Genomic DNA, 15,550 nt, shown 5'->3' on the forward strand with positions numbered 1-15,550 from the left:
AGCATGCCTTCTGGTTTTTTAGCATATTCAAGTTGTGAATATTAATACATCTACTAAAAAGAAATAGACTTAGTTACAGAAGAAATTGTGACCTAATTTTGTCTATTTATTTCTTATAATGAAGTTTTCAAATACTGTTTGTGCTCCTGTAGCCCTTTTGGAAATCCCGAGGATATTTTTCTCCATTCATATATTGAAATGTGTAGCTGGCAGCTTTGTGCCACTTAAGTCTTCAAAAATGTGTTTAAACAGACATATGTGTATAACTAAAATAGAAGCAAAACAAAGTCTCAATAATCACAAGGATTTACCCTCTTTGTTAAAATGTTGGATGTCAGCTACACAAAATACCATACTATTTTATTATAGAGATGTAAAATCATTCCATACAGTCTTCCAAATATCCAACTTGTATTTCAGACACAGATACCAAGAGGGAAAAAGTCTCCAGCTGTCTAGAACTCCAAATTCTCTCATTTGTACTGTCATTTAACATAAGACAAAATTTAAGACCAGACTTTAACTGTTTCCAAATGTTTTTGTGTATGTTTCTGCTGAAACCTTTAACTATTATCTAGCACCAGAATTCTCTAAACAAAAAATACACCCACTGTGTTCTTTTAATTTTGCATTCAGACATTTTTCTGTTGAATGCTTGGTATCATACATTAATCATGGTAATACATGAGAAATACCTAATGACTTTCAAAACAAAAGGATCTTGAGCAAATTGCAAGTACAAATGATTTTAAGCATCGATACACAGACAACTCTTAATCCTGTGGGGAAATGACTGTAGATGACTGCAGTAGCAAAAATAGACACAGGTTATAACTTTAACTGTAATCTCTGAAGAAACTGTTCATCCTTTGAAACAATCTCACAAAAAGTAAATATGAGCTTTACCGAGGAAAAAATTCTCCACACACAGGAGAAACCTGAACCTAAGTACATGTGGGAAATGCAGAATACTGCACTGAAACAAAACAGAAGGGGCTTAAAAGTCTTCTCTCTAATCCTGGTACGTGTTAGGCTTTTTTTTTCTGGAAAAGACATAACACAGTGCAAAAAGTAACTTAGTTTAAGCATTACCTTCTTTGAGTCCTACAAATGAACACAACCTCCCATGGGGCTTGAGAGCGGCCTAGGAGCATATGTGACCGATGAAACACTCCGAGCTGATGACTCGGATAATGCTCCAAGCACTCTGCAAGCCCAGGTGAGCTAATGTCTCAGTTTGACCCACGGACTTAAGCCTTCCCCCTCAGAAAGAATGGTTTATTTTGGGGTGGGCTGCAGGAAAGAGTAAACATCTAATTTGAAGGAAAATTTTAAAAATGAAAGGAGAAAAATGAAAAATTAAGAACTTCTTTAGTCCTTGCTCTGTGTTGCTTTATTTTTACATTTAATGATAATCGGAACATTACAATTAATAGAGAGACCTATGGAGTAACTAAGTACTTAGGCATTTTACCTTTTAAAGTCATTAAGCCTGTAGGTTGTGGTGCAATTTACAGTGAAGAAAAGAACACCTTCAGTGATAGATCAATAATTTATTGTTTTGCATAAGAAGGTAAGATCATATTTCAGGTGTGACATCAACCAAGGACCTGATGGCAAATTCAAGTATAGAGCTTGGTACAATATTAGAAAAGACTACCATTTGTTTGACTATGGCAAACAGCTAAAACACAATAAAAACATCTGGACGTGACTGTCAAAACATACAGTTCTCTAAAAACCCACACAGCACAACTTGAATATGTGGAATATTGGAAACATGTTTAGTTGTCTTCGTTCCCAAATTCTTTGGAGTCAAAGGAACGATACCCACCCCCCCCACTCCTTGGTGTCCCAGAACAATTCAGCACATGGGCTCAGCGTCCATCACGATAAGCAGGCTCCTCTCCTGGTGAAACTGTTGGGCTAAGACATGATTTCTACCTTGACCTACTACCATCTCTGCCTGCCTCATGGCGGCCAGTCGCATCAGGTTTGGTTTTTCTGGTTTTTTTTTGGAAGCTAACACTGCAATAATGTTGATTTTCAAGAGCAATCTAGTAATTTAATTAAAACTGTTTCTCACTCCTGAAAGACTCTGTGCACAATTTACTCTGTTGGTTGGACTTACGTTTTTATGATTCCCTTTTTTTTGCAGGTGTTACAATTCAGGAATTAGCTCCTGGCTCGGAGACGGGGCAGGCAGCCATCCGTCTAGGAAACTCCTGCCAGGGCTGTGCCGAGGATCAGAGGGTCAGTGTCTCTGTAAACGCAGCAAAGCGCCGCGCTGCTTAATGCTGCCCGGCACGGCCAACCTGTTGTGGAAGGTCCTCACAGACCACACGGACCCAGGAATGGGAATCAAATTAATTTCAAAAATACAAGAAAAACAGCCTGCAGGTCAGCCAGAATTGTTTCTAACAGGGAGTTTGCAGATTATTCTAGCATCTATTTCTTAAAGAGAAAAGCAGGTCCCTTATGTGAGCGTTATTGTACACTAATGTTCTGAGATAGCCCAGGTTAGAAGCAGTGTTAAGAGTGTTTCAGTAGGGACTAAAGCCCATCTTGTTGGAAGCGGCCAGATCGTGAGAGATGCTGAGTGCCCTCTCACTTTGGGTTGATTGCAAGAGATGGCTAGGGCACTCGGCGCCTGGCAGGCAAAGGCAAACAGACCTGCTCAATTCCAGTAATTAAAAAAATAGAAAAAGTTTTCTCAACTCACATAATCTCCATGCAATTAATTTAATCAACAGATTTCTATTTCTGTTACAAAAAAGTTTAAGTCCACCAGGAAAACAGTGAAATTTGACAAAAGTACATTATAGCTATTCAGACAGAGCGTGTATCCGTTCTGGGATTCAGTACATCTGTAACTCCTGCATAAACATTTCCAGACTGCTAGGGATTTTGCTGTTGTTGCTTGCATTTCATTTATTTTATACGACTCTAAGCCAAATGCAATGACCCACACATTAAATACGCATTTAGAATAAAACTGCAAAGTCTGATGGCTTTATCCGCGTATGAACTGAAATAAAATATTTACATGGAATGTTGAGCTCCATTTACAGAGACAGCGTTTCAAATTACAGACTTAGTAATCTCTTTAGTAAATGATCACATTGACAAGAAATTTAAAAACTTAACATCCCTTTTCAACCCTTTCATAAATATATAAAGTTTCACTAAATTCCTTTTTCTTTAAACAAGACAGCTATATTCTCTTTACAGATTAACATGAAATAACGGTTTCCTGTTTGAATGCCACAGATGTGATGATCTGAAGTCAGCAAGTTCCTATACACATTCGGTACTTACAAGACATATTCACAACACAACACACAGGTGTTACTTGGTCTTTACAGCTGGACTCATTTCCTGCATATCAGTAGTAAATAAAGAAAAATACCAAATTATCTATATTAAAAATACATCATCTAATATACATGTGCCTACACTGCCACATCAAATTGTAAAATGAGGTTTCGAACTGCCTCTGACCACTGACAAGGATACTTTTTTACAGCGAAGCTACAACATTAAGTTTTTTTTGAGTGGAGACAAAATATCTGTTACACTACTGAAAAGTATCACTACAATAAAAATAATTAATTGCTTGCAACTGCTTCCCAGATCTCCAAGGTTTCCTCACTAATTGTTTGAAAATTTCTGATGGGAAAATTGTTCTAAAGGATGTCAAAAATGTTTGAAATCAATTTAAAGGAAAAAAAAAAGTTACTCTCTACTTTGTTGCTATTAATATCACTTTGCCACTGATTTTACAGAATATTAATCCCACAGACTTTGAAGTTATATACACAGTAACTCACATTTTTCCCTATTTAAATAAATATTCCCGTGAATTTCCTTTGTTGTGCCACAAAGCGTGCGGGAAAATATTTTCAATCCCTGCGTACTCACAGCAGAGTATTTCACAATTAAGCCACTGAATACATCTTTCTTCCCATGACTATGTAAGTGCAAAGGAATACTAAAATTACTCTGTACATATAAGACAAGGTTCACATCTAGAAAAGTAAAAACACTCATCTTGATATGTAATTAAAACTACGATGTCTTCCTCATAAAATTGTTGGTCACTTTTGCCTGTTTCAGTTCTCTCAAGCACTTAAGGGGTAGTAACTTCCAAGTGCTGATGTGCTCTTTATAGGAGCACTTGTACTTAAAACCATCAAAGTGCTGATCTCCAGAATTAATTAGTATCTTCTGCAAACTCTCCGTTAAAAAAGCTTACCTTGGAAATACACAGGTGATGATATAGAGGTGTTTGGCAGTTTTGTTACACTAGCAGTAGCTCACTTTATGGAGCGTAGTAAGACTTCGGTTTAATCTGACTGGTCTGCCCCAAAATTGTGGGCAGGAAGATTGAAGACACAGGAAAACAAGACCAGTTCCAAGTGCATGAAGAGTTTACCTGCTGCTCAGGTAGAGTTAGAAAGCCCTCCTACCACGAAAATGGCCATCGAGTAAAGCCTAACCATGCCCCATATTTAGATGCTGAGACAACAGGTGTTCTGTCCATTTAAAACGTTATTATGAATGTAGCCAGCTGACGGGAACCCAGAAGGTCTCGGTTTCCAACCTGTCAAAAGTTGTTTTAAGCTCACTGTAAGCCGTAGCGAGGTCATCGTTGACTATCACCTTATCGAAAAGGTGGCCGTACTGGCTCTCCATCACATGGGCAGATTTAATCATTTCTTGAAAATCTTCTTCCTGGTAAGATAAGAGCAAGGCATGGTCAGTCCTCAGCAACAACACATAAACTCCTTCGGTGGTACTTGAAAAGCTACTTGCTTATTTCTCATCTCATCAGGGGATGGAGACTGTACTTTTAATAATAATTTAAAAATTTAGAAATTACCATTACAGGTGATCTCAGAGAGCATTCTCACGAGTAGACTTTGCTCAACAGGCAATTCTTTAATCTCTCCCCTTGCAGTGACACAGTTAGTCACTGCGTGGTAATTACAGAGGTATTTTCTGTTAGCAGTACTGGTGGAAAATGTTTCTAGCTGTTTATTTTGATGAAACATTTAAGGTTTCACTACTTTAGTCTCAGCTTGCTATTAGCGTGCAGTGTATTACAGCGCAGCCTTTATTCTTTTAAGGGCTCAGTAGGAGCTGTCTTCCTATGTCTGGTTTGACCTGGCTCAGTGAATTTCTCTTCACGTTTGGGGAGGGGACGAATCTTAGGAATTTAATCCCTTACATAACTCTGAGAGATTAAACCCATCCTAACTAAGCAATGTCCTAAAGGCTGCTCTTAAGAATAAACTCCTCTTACATTTTATATACCATAGAACATATTCTCACAGTACCTTATTTCCAAACTATTTCAAATGCATATTCAACACAGATAGTCTGTGACTATACCCGTGACTCAGTTTGAAACAAAATCTAAAAAATCGTAAATAACATCTGAGTGAGGGAAAATGATACACACTGTAAATGTAGATAAAAAGTCTAACAGTGATCAGCTTTGCTTTAGCTTCAATTAAAATATGATTTCATTATATTTCAAGGAAGTAAATAAGGTACTTTTGGGTAATCTTACTAATACTTTTTTCTGATTATTGGTGAAAAGCAGCATTTGTTACTTGCTTAGATTTTTCTCCTTTCTTACAGTATTCATTTCCCTATAACATTTTAAAAAAATTTCTTATCCACAATTATGGGCTTTTTATTAAAGTAGCATTTACTTTTTTAATTGATGCTTTATATTTGAGCTTTCATCCAAATTTAGACTCAATACTACGCTTGATAAAACAAGGAAATTCTTATACTTTAATAGAAACATCTAAGCCCAGATGCAAATTTTTTAAAGGAAATCTACAGAATTATTTCTCACAAAAATATACTTGCACTGTGGGGGTTCTTCAATGACATAAACTCAGAAGACCACGGAAATGTAAATACCCATGAGCATATCAAACAATGAAAACACCACAGTAAATCTGTTTGTGTGAGAGAGTCTGGGAAACAACAAGATACTATGTGTAAGCCCTGACAAGTACTGCTGCTGAGAGCCAGTGATCACCTTTATTTTCAAGGTGAACCACTACAACAAAACTCTTAATAAGTTGTCATGTTTTTACCACATCTAAATACACTTACTGTAAAGGGTTTTGCAGTTCCCTTATCATCTTTACTTGAAATAATCTTGGCGTTTTTTCTGGTCTCTCTCAAACGGTCAAGTGACGGAGGCTTTATAAATATAACAAATGGTTTAAATTCGTATGTCCGTAAGTGTTTCACTGTCTGGGAAGTGGAAAGGTTTTAATTAATTAGTTTATTTCATACAATGGAACTTACCATAATAGAAGAAACTCTCCACTAACCAAAACAAACCCATAAAGCACTTCTAGAAGGCTATTTTTCATTTACTGCCATCCCGCCCCAGTGACCGGCATCAATACATGTAAGGAGAATTTTCATGCGAATGGTAAGAAAAGTCTCCATTTCCACAGGGGCTGCTGGTAACCCCCCTCAGCCCGGCAAAGGCTGGGCTGTGCGCTGCAGTGCACAGCAGGAGGATGGAAAGGAGGAAAAGTTCAACACATTTTAGCAGGAATAATACTTTCTGTACCCATGAAAGGTAGTGGGAAAAGATATCTGTGACACTCAGTCACAACAGGGCAACGATTTGTTCTCTCCAGTGCTGCGTGTCTGCCACATAACCATTCACTCTTCCTGAGCAAGTGGAGCCACGGGACGTATGGGGCTAGGGATAGGTCTACCATTCAGATGGCGCACAGGGCGAAGCAGGGATGGGACAGCCAGCAGCTTTCTGTCCTCTTCACACTGCCAGGGCCTACAGGAAAGTGCTGTGCTGGAGAGTGGGAACCCAGAACAGTTCACAAGCCTGGGTCTCTGGAAAAATTTAGTGCTTCACTGGAAAACAGGGCCATGCTGGGCATGGAACGATCTTGCAGAGCAGCCTGGCAATATCAGCTTCAGGAGCCTCTGCCCAGCCCGCCTCCTCTCCTGGTGTAGGCTCTGGCTTCCCTGGACGTTCCTCTGCCAGCACTGCCCCCCTGCCCTGCTCCCGTGGCACAGCCCTGCATCCGAAACTGCCCCAGGATCTGTTCACAAGCTGCCGGGGCTCAGAAGTCATAGGCTGGCCACCCTCGGCGAAGAAATACTTTGGCTGGATTTAAACAAACTAGTCCAGCTCCTGGAAGCACTGTGGTTATTAGGAGCATAAAAATTCCCAGTGGAGCTGTTCAGCGGGGTTGAAAGACAAGGTCAGTGCAAGAACAAATGGTTCAGAGAGGAATGTTCTTAACCATTATCCAGCCAACATCACATTTAGTGCGTTCCTTGACTCTTGTCCACCCTGCATGGAAACCCTTTGCACAAACGGTCTGGCTGAACATGTGAGAGAGAGCTGCTGGACTGGTGGTAGCTCAAAGCCATTCTGAAAATAATGTTCCAGAGAGAACCTCTAACCCAAACCAGCAGAAAGATGAATGAAAATACAGGAGCATTTTGTAATTAAATCTTTGGTATTGTGCTGCAGGCTTTCAATTCAGTTAATTCCTGAGCTGAATACTTGCCAATATGTGTTGAAGCTTTCTTCCTCTCCTCCTTTCAGAGAATCTTGCTGTGATAAAGGTACCCAGCAAGCCCACTCAATAGTCATTCAGCATGGAATAAAATATACCTTTTGAGAAACAATATTTTTCCTGGAATCCCAGCACACAATGTGGGGAACTACAAGGGTCCAAAAGACGTGCTTACTTACATGAGGCTGCACATCCAACAAACAAACTTTGTTTTTGGCTAGAACGGATCGAACAGAATCTAAACTTGTACCATAGTAGTTGTTCTTATACTCGCCATACTCGATAAACCTGTGGCAGAAAGTGAAAACAACTGGAGTAATTTCCATTTTCTCCAGAAACAAAAGCTTATCAGTTTGATTTATAAGATCTAATTCAGGAGCAAAATTATTTTACTTTACATGAGAGTTTTACCATGTTTTATAAAGGAAATGCTGTCAAGTACTTCAGCATGTCAATTTTAAGAAATCTTCTACTTCACCACTTTCAAATCAGTAACACCTGCTTGTATTACAGTTAAAGAGAAAAAAGTACTGTAGTCCAACAGCCCACTAATGTTTTCCATCACCTCTTTTTCTGAACTAATGCAATGCAATAAAACAGTGGATAAGCTAAACAATAGAAACTACTGAAATTTCATTGCACACTACAGAATATCCAAATTCTCTGTCTCAGAAGAGGAGGAGGAGCGACAATGGTGCTAATGGAACCAAGGCGGCTGGTTATGTGCTATAAAAGTACAAGCGCTATTTGCCAAAAAAACAAAGCACAGTTTGAAGTTTCAGTAAAGCCCACAGCTTTGTGTCTAATACACTTTTGCCCTCTGAAAAACTGGGGCAGAATTTCAAGCTATGATATTTTACAGGCTGCTGGAGAGCACGATGCTACCATTGTCTTCATTTTAGTTTAATTTCTGGCAGGTTTACAGGCAGGAGATTCACTGTAGATCTCCAAATTCAAAAGCAGAGGAAGTGCCTGGCCTGAAAGAGAGCAGAACTACGCAAACATTGACTCAGGCACGTTTGCAGCACTTCCAGGCCCCCCACTCCTAGAGCTGCAAATGCTTTATTGCAATGACAGATGATGCCCTGTTAAAGGAGTGCCCCCCATCCTGAACACCTACAATTTCAGTGTCTTCTTGATGAGCTGAACTACTGAAACTACTTGGAAGCTTAAAAACATTTGTGTTTGCACATCCTGCTTTTTCGCTCTGTGTTTTTGCCGGCTGCTTTGAACTGCTTATATATCAAAATGTAATTTTAGCACATCTTCAAATCACTGCAACTCATACCCACTTTGACTTATTATCTAAAATTGCAACCAGCCCCGTTTTATAATAAAGCCATTGTTTTAACTGCGATTCTGGTTAAAAACTCTTCAACATACTTGTTATTCTGTACATCTGTCTCAAACAAGTGCTTGGAAATGAAAATGTATTCGACACCATCACTTTCTTGGCTTCTCCTTGGTCGGGTAGTGTCTGCAGTTTCATTAAATGAAAAAAAAAACAAAACCAACAAACAAAAGATGCACAAAACAGTATAATACAAACCGGTTCAGGCAACACTGAAAAGCACACAATCCTTGTGCAATACTAGGCGTAGCGGTTCCCTCACTTCTGACAGACATAAGGCTGCTCTGGATCTGGTAGGCGGCATTCAAGCACATGACAGGATTGAGTTTAAAAGCATGCAGGAAAGAAACTTACTGGATAAGTATCAGATTATCATTTTTGTTAACTAGTGGAAAAATCCAATAAAATGAGGACAGCTGAATAATAAAAGGAGCAGCAGTCCATAACAATTACCCCAGCCTTGCCACTTGTTAAACTTATTAGCATACAAGACCATAAAGGGAAACAAAGCTCACCAACCTGATTTATAAAATGTAACGTTCATTAACAACACTTGTAGCTACGGTATGTAATAAAAAAATGGGGTGTGAATTTTATGTTTTAGTGCTTTTCTTTTTCTGGTGATCAAAACAGAATTCCTTTTTCTTTCAGTAGCCTTATAGTAGTTATAGTAGTTGCACTTCTTACTTTCAAGTACTACGTATAAAGGTTTTGCTTATAAATGGAAGTTATTTGTGGGGTTGCCACTTATGAATAACGAACCCATTTGGAAGTCCTATTTAACAGAAGTTGTATGTTACAGCATCGTGCATTCTCTGTCACGTAGGAACGTACACAACCTGCTTGCAGAAACACAGTCCTGAATGGCATTTGATATTGTGCTCTTCTTAGGTTCACACGAAGAGAAGCATTTCCAAGACAAGAACCCCAGTTCTCCCTCCAAGTCCTGACTTACTGAATTTCAGGGAGAGGGATTTCGTTACGTGTTTGTTTTAAATTATAACCACAAATTTGGAAGAGGAAAGAGAGAAGGCAGCTTGATGAATACTGGCAATTTTTAGAGAAATATTTTTTTGGCAAATGATTGCATATGCTTCAACGCGTTAAATATTTGGGAACATCTGGCTTTTTTTTTTGTTGTTGTTTTCAATACCCAGCTGAAGCAAATATGTGCAAATGAAATGACTTGCCAAAACCAAATGCATTCATTTTTCTACCTAGCAAATTCATTCATATATATCTACTTCATAGAGTATCTGTGCTTACAAAAACCTTGTGACATCTCCCACATTCAGAATGTTGGGCCCATATTTTTTTAATGATTCCAATAGGAGGCACAGATACAAGTAGAAAGCAAACCAAGGAATGAGAGTCTAACTAAAACCGTCAAGTCCTCCACATTAAAGAAAACCCAACAAAGTATCATAGACGTTAATATAGAACAATGTTATTCAATGCTATACAAATTACACTACTTGGTCAGATAGGGGGAAAGAGGTAGAAAATCCCCAAATCAACTTTTCTAAAGGTAATCAAAGGGATTTAATTTATTTATTCACAGGATTAAACCACTTACCATTGGTCTTAATTTTTCAGTCTGTCTAATATATAAAGGCTATTTTGCTGCCGGCAAACATTGGTAACAGACTACGTTTCACTGCTTTACAGCCAAATCCAGGGTGTTCTTCAGCTGAGTTTCATTTGCTAAACCTCGCTGGCATCAGTCATATTAAACTTGTACTAAAAGTCTACTGCAATGCCTGTGAGCCAAAATGTCCTATTGGTTTAAACAATGCTATTTAAAATACAACTGCAGGAGCACTTTTAAAAATTAGAAAAGTAATTTGGATGCCAAGCGTGCATTTAGAGACCCAAATTTGAAAGCGCCTTAACGTAATGCAATAATAAAGGATAATAATGGAAGTACAGCATTAGGAGAATAGAAGTGTATTTTTACTTACGTGGCACTGTTACCCCGTAATGCTGGGTGTCACTGATCAGCAATTTCCGTTTAAGTTCATTCAGTCCAACCCCCACAGGACCTGAAAGAAAAAAATTGTGCTATTTCCCAACAGCCAGTTCTCTTTAGTCTTCAGGTATAAGTACTCTCCAAGGTAAGACTATGTAGCATATAGCTATAATATATATTGGCTTTTAATCAGAGTCATTTGGAAACGCCCATGGATTTAGCCTCTCTCAGAATACACAGTGCTGCAAAATTTCAGGGGATGTCGTTGGCAGTTACTCTGCTCTGACTTTACCACTGACAAAAAATCAGTGAAAAAGTTGACAGCAAAGCTAACTTTCTTTTCTACAGCAACGACCCACAATATGCACCCATCTCCACCCTCAGCCCTACTACAGACCCCTGCACCCTAACCTGCAGCTTTCCTGCACAAAAACTGGTTTGGCTATTCATTTTGCTAGAGTATCTCCAACTCGCAGACCAGAGGGCCCCAGCTCACACCCACAAAGTGCCCCCAAAGCCCCTCTACTCCATGTGTCATCGTGGCCTTTTCCTCACACCCTCCAGCTGCTGTATCCCATGCCTGCACCAGACTGCCCTGAGCAGCACTGCTCCCACCTTCTCCCCACGCCCTGGGAGCGCTGCTCCTCCCAGCCCCAGCTCCAGGCAGGAATACCGCTCGGCCGCTGGCTGGCTGCAGCTCTCAACATCCACCTTTTGACCAGGCCAGGGTGGCATTGCACAGGGAGAGGAAGGACGGGCAGCAGCTCCCGTGTTACAACCTGTTTAGGATGTTTGGGTTTCTTTCTTTGTTGGTGATTTTCTTTCAAACTATGCTTGTCTCCTGCCTGCTGTCTGAACTGGTCCAAAGCAAATGTTTCCTTATTCACGCAGCTGCCAAAGGGAGACCACTCTTGGAAAGAGGAGGGCAGGAAGAAACAAAGACTGCACGGAATTTTTTTGACCCGTCTCCTCCACCTCTATTTGAATACTGCTATCGTAGAAGCTAGTGAGCAGGCATTCCTCTAGTTTTGCAGGTTGTCCCTAGCTCTCAGCCATTTGCCAGTGGTGCTCTAGGTCTCAGTGAGGGCACTGTGTCCTGAGAGGTCTCAAAGGCTCCACAGGTAATCACTGCTTGCCCCCAGGAGCCCTTCGCGTGGGGCTCCAGCCTGCCTGGCCCCCTTGATGGTGGGGCCACGGTGTTGCGTGGGTGTGGAGGGAGCTCAGCTCTGCGTGCTCATGCGTTTCTGACAGTGCAGCGGCTTCATTTCTGCAAAGCCAGGTCAACAGCAGAACACAGAGGAGAGTGAGTCATTGGAACCACAGCCCAAATAATACAAGGATAATACATGTGGTTTTAAGGAAAATTCCTACTCTTCTAGTAAAAGTGATACATTTATGCATGGAGTGCTTTTTAACAGAGACATTTTAGACATGAGAAAGGCAAAACCTAATAAACATTTTAATGAAATAGTGATATTTTGGTTAATTACTAGTGAGAGTCTGGTATCAAAAAGCAAAGATGCTTCAGCACCTTCAAGTGCCTATTTGTAAAAGAGACTATCCACCCTGTCTGAAGTTAGAAACACATAACGATGAAAAGCAAATGCTTGCTACTTTGCTACTATTCCCAGACTATGGTCTCTGTAAAACCTTAGGGTTTCTGCATCTATAATTTTTATATGTTTACATAAGTTAAACATACAACTATATTTCCAGTTCCATCTCTGACCTGCCTGTAAATTAATCTATCAGTATGTATAAATGTTTATTTAATATGGTGTACAGCAGCCTCTACTGGTGCATGTCTGCAGAGGAAAGCAATGTCATGTAGATAATGGCATTACTTTTGTTCTTATTTTTTTAAAAAACATTTTTCCTTTTTTAATAGTATAGCTATTTAAGGCAAATATGGATTTTTATAGGAAGAAGAGTTAAAATTCTCAATATATCCTAGCAAAGTAGAATGAAACAAGTGGAATTCAAATAATAATAAAAAAAATCACCATATTCCTTTCAGGCAGAAGATTTTCCCCATCAAGTCTACACAAATATTATTTCCTCTTTCTACACGCTGTCAAATCAACAGTATGCTTTTAGCTCTATTTACATATAAAGAATCCAGGCTTCGCTTCCTGCAACAGATGCTTTGGAAACTTAAATCAAATCTGTTTCCAGACCACAACCTCTCTATAACTCTGTCTCCTCTTCCAGATCACCATTTAAAAATCATCTTTGAATTTAACTGCTGGAAGGTGTAGATTCTCCTTTTTCAGTGCTGTCTTTGCAGAATTCTCCTAACTGTGGCATATGGATGCCGAAGGCCATCCATTATGCTGATTTTTACACTGTGTCTCCCAAGTCTAACATACACTTCTATTCTGGACATTCTTTTCATTTTGATGCAATGGACAAAGATACCAGTTTCTAATAATTATGAATCTGAACATGATTTAAACTCCAGAAGAGAATAAAGCATCAGGATTGTAAAGGACAACCCAGATTGTTATAGTAAAATGCCACGCACGTGGGATCCATGGCTGTAGCATAGTTTTGGTTTTACTGTAAATCACCCCAGGCAACAATACTTAGAGTTATGGCAGCAGATTGAGAGATACTTTGTTTTTTTTTTTAAAGGAACATTTATGTTGCTTGCTGTTGCACATTGAGTCACGTAAGCTAAGTCATGGTCAAATCCTGCACAAATGGGCTGTAGCACCTACCTCACTTTATTGAGGGACACTGACACTCGCAGAATTAAACCACCAATCATTAAAATTTGCATTAAATTTTGTACCATTCAGACATGTCTAGAAGAAAACTGAAACAATTGTTTGATGTAAGCTCAGGTCTCAGGAGGGTTAACCCAACCAGCCATTCTGCACCCACAGATACACACTGACCTCCTAGAAGTCTATTTGAAAGAAAAAAAAAAGTGATCTTTCAGAAAAGGTTTTGGGGCTTTGGTGACAACATCCCTGCTGGGATCATCAAGATCCTGTAGAAAACATGCCTTGACAGAGGTTTTGTGGCTCAATTATTCCTCCTCTAGTACAACTGATCACTATAATGCAATGACTACACACGCAGGTCCAACTATAGCACAATGAGATGTGCAGTCAGAAAGCAGAACCTCGTTCTTTTGTGTTACAGTAAGTTACAACTAGCAGTGGGAGTGTACTTCTAGACTTGCTGTTCACTCAAGCAGGATCAGTGATTCTGTACTGCTGTTCTCATGGGCAAGGCTAGCCAATATGTTGCATCCTGTGTATTCATTCCCGAGCCACACTGACCTACCCATGCCTTCAACCAGGAAGGTTTAATGAAGATAGCAATTCTAGGGCTCTTTTGTCATTGTCTGGATGGTTTACTTGAAGTAGTATGGCCACGGTAGGCCATTTTCCTGCACTACTGCTGTAGAACTATTGTCTCTGCAAGCCACTACTGAACACCTGTTAAAGGTTAAGTCAGGAGATGTAGAAAGCTAGGAGCCACTTCTATTTCATCCTCATCTGCTCTGAGTCAGACCTGGCCTCCGCATAGCTCATTCATGATAAAACCAGAGGGGATGGATTTAAAAAAAAAATGTAAGCAATATAACAATAGAGAACTTTTCCAGTCCCAGATTCCTTTTCTTTCCAGTGGTGTCCAGAAGGACACCGTTGTGGGGAATACTGGCAGCCTAATTCACAGAAAGACTTTTCTCATTGTATCACACACCAATAACAACTGCTCCTTTGTGGTTACACACCTCTGGTCCTTGCTTCCACCACTGCCAACTTAGGACACATGCATTCCCATGGGTGACCACAGCACCTGAAAGGCTCAGCATGCCTCTGGTGATAACTCTGCATGCACATAACTGCATGCGTTCTGGGAAACATGTTCGCAGTTTGTTGCTGCTGACCTTGCTTTATCCTAGCACTGCCCCTTTGGAAAGCTCTGACTTAGCTGATACTATGCCATGCAGTTATAGTATGCAGCACATCCATTCTCACTCTTAGGAAGTAAAATTTGCGCTAGCATCACAGTTACTGAAGCAGAAGCCTTTGTGAGCAGCATTTTTTCCTCATTAATGTAAATAAAAATTCTAATGTCCAAATAATAGATTTTATATTAAAATAGTCTACCTTTGCTTGATAGGGCTGCAAGGTATCGTGCTTAGGATGCAGGCAATATTTCTGAAGGAAGACTTCAAGGATTTGTTGGCAGCCTGGGAACAGTAAGTTACCAGAGGATGACTGGTGACATGATATTGGATAATTTTGGTTTTAGCAGACTCATCATATTCATAACAAGTAAGAGCACAGCAGAAGCATCTGTACCATTACTGCTTCAGCTTATTTTAGTTATTCAGCGTTATTTTAGTGCCAAGGATATGCAGGACTTTATTCATGAACCTACATTTGCAGACAAGGTAAAATCTTGACAAACTAATACTTCTAGCTGAGCCTGAGACATATATATCACACTACAGGGCACTAAAAATTACTGTGTGTGCAATTTGCATTCTGTAAATTAGGCTAGACCAATTTAAAATGAAGCCAAAATAAATTTCCACTTCAAAGTTTTCAAACTCCCTCCCCCTAAAAAAGAGCAAAACAAAACCTAAAAAACCCTTTCCAACAGTAAATTATACATTTAGGC

The 15,550-nt window shown here is 39.6% G+C and overlaps 1 protein-coding gene across 4 annotated transcripts in view; it reads right to left on the reverse strand.

The window, feature by feature from the left end:
* Positions 1 to 1,538: 1,538 nt before the first annotated feature.
* MPP7 (MAGUK p55 scaffold protein 7) overlaps positions 1,539 to 15,550 on the reverse strand; it is a 158,210-nt gene continuing 144,198 nt past the window's right edge. For all 4 annotated transcript variants that reach the window (XM_064444870.1, XM_064444867.1, XM_064444869.1 and 1 more), the window contains 5 exons: positions 10,899 to 10,979; positions 8,970 to 9,063; positions 7,766 to 7,874; positions 6,136 to 6,279; positions 1,539 to 4,734 (listed from right to left, as the gene is read on the reverse strand). In XM_064444870.1, the coding sequence (XP_064300940.1) occupies positions 4,555 to 4,734; positions 6,136 to 6,279; positions 7,766 to 7,874; positions 8,970 to 9,063; positions 10,899 to 10,979 (608 nt within the window). In that variant the 3' untranslated portion in view covers positions 1,539 to 4,554. The remainder of the gene's footprint in view (positions 4,735 to 6,135; positions 6,280 to 7,765; positions 7,875 to 8,969; positions 9,064 to 10,898; positions 10,980 to 15,550) is intronic.

This window comes from Phalacrocorax carbo, chromosome 2, assembly GCF_963921805.1.
Source record: "Phalacrocorax carbo chromosome 2, bPhaCar2.1, whole genome shotgun sequence".
Classification (NCBI taxonomy): domain Eukaryota; kingdom Metazoa; phylum Chordata; class Aves; order Suliformes; family Phalacrocoracidae; genus Phalacrocorax; species Phalacrocorax carbo.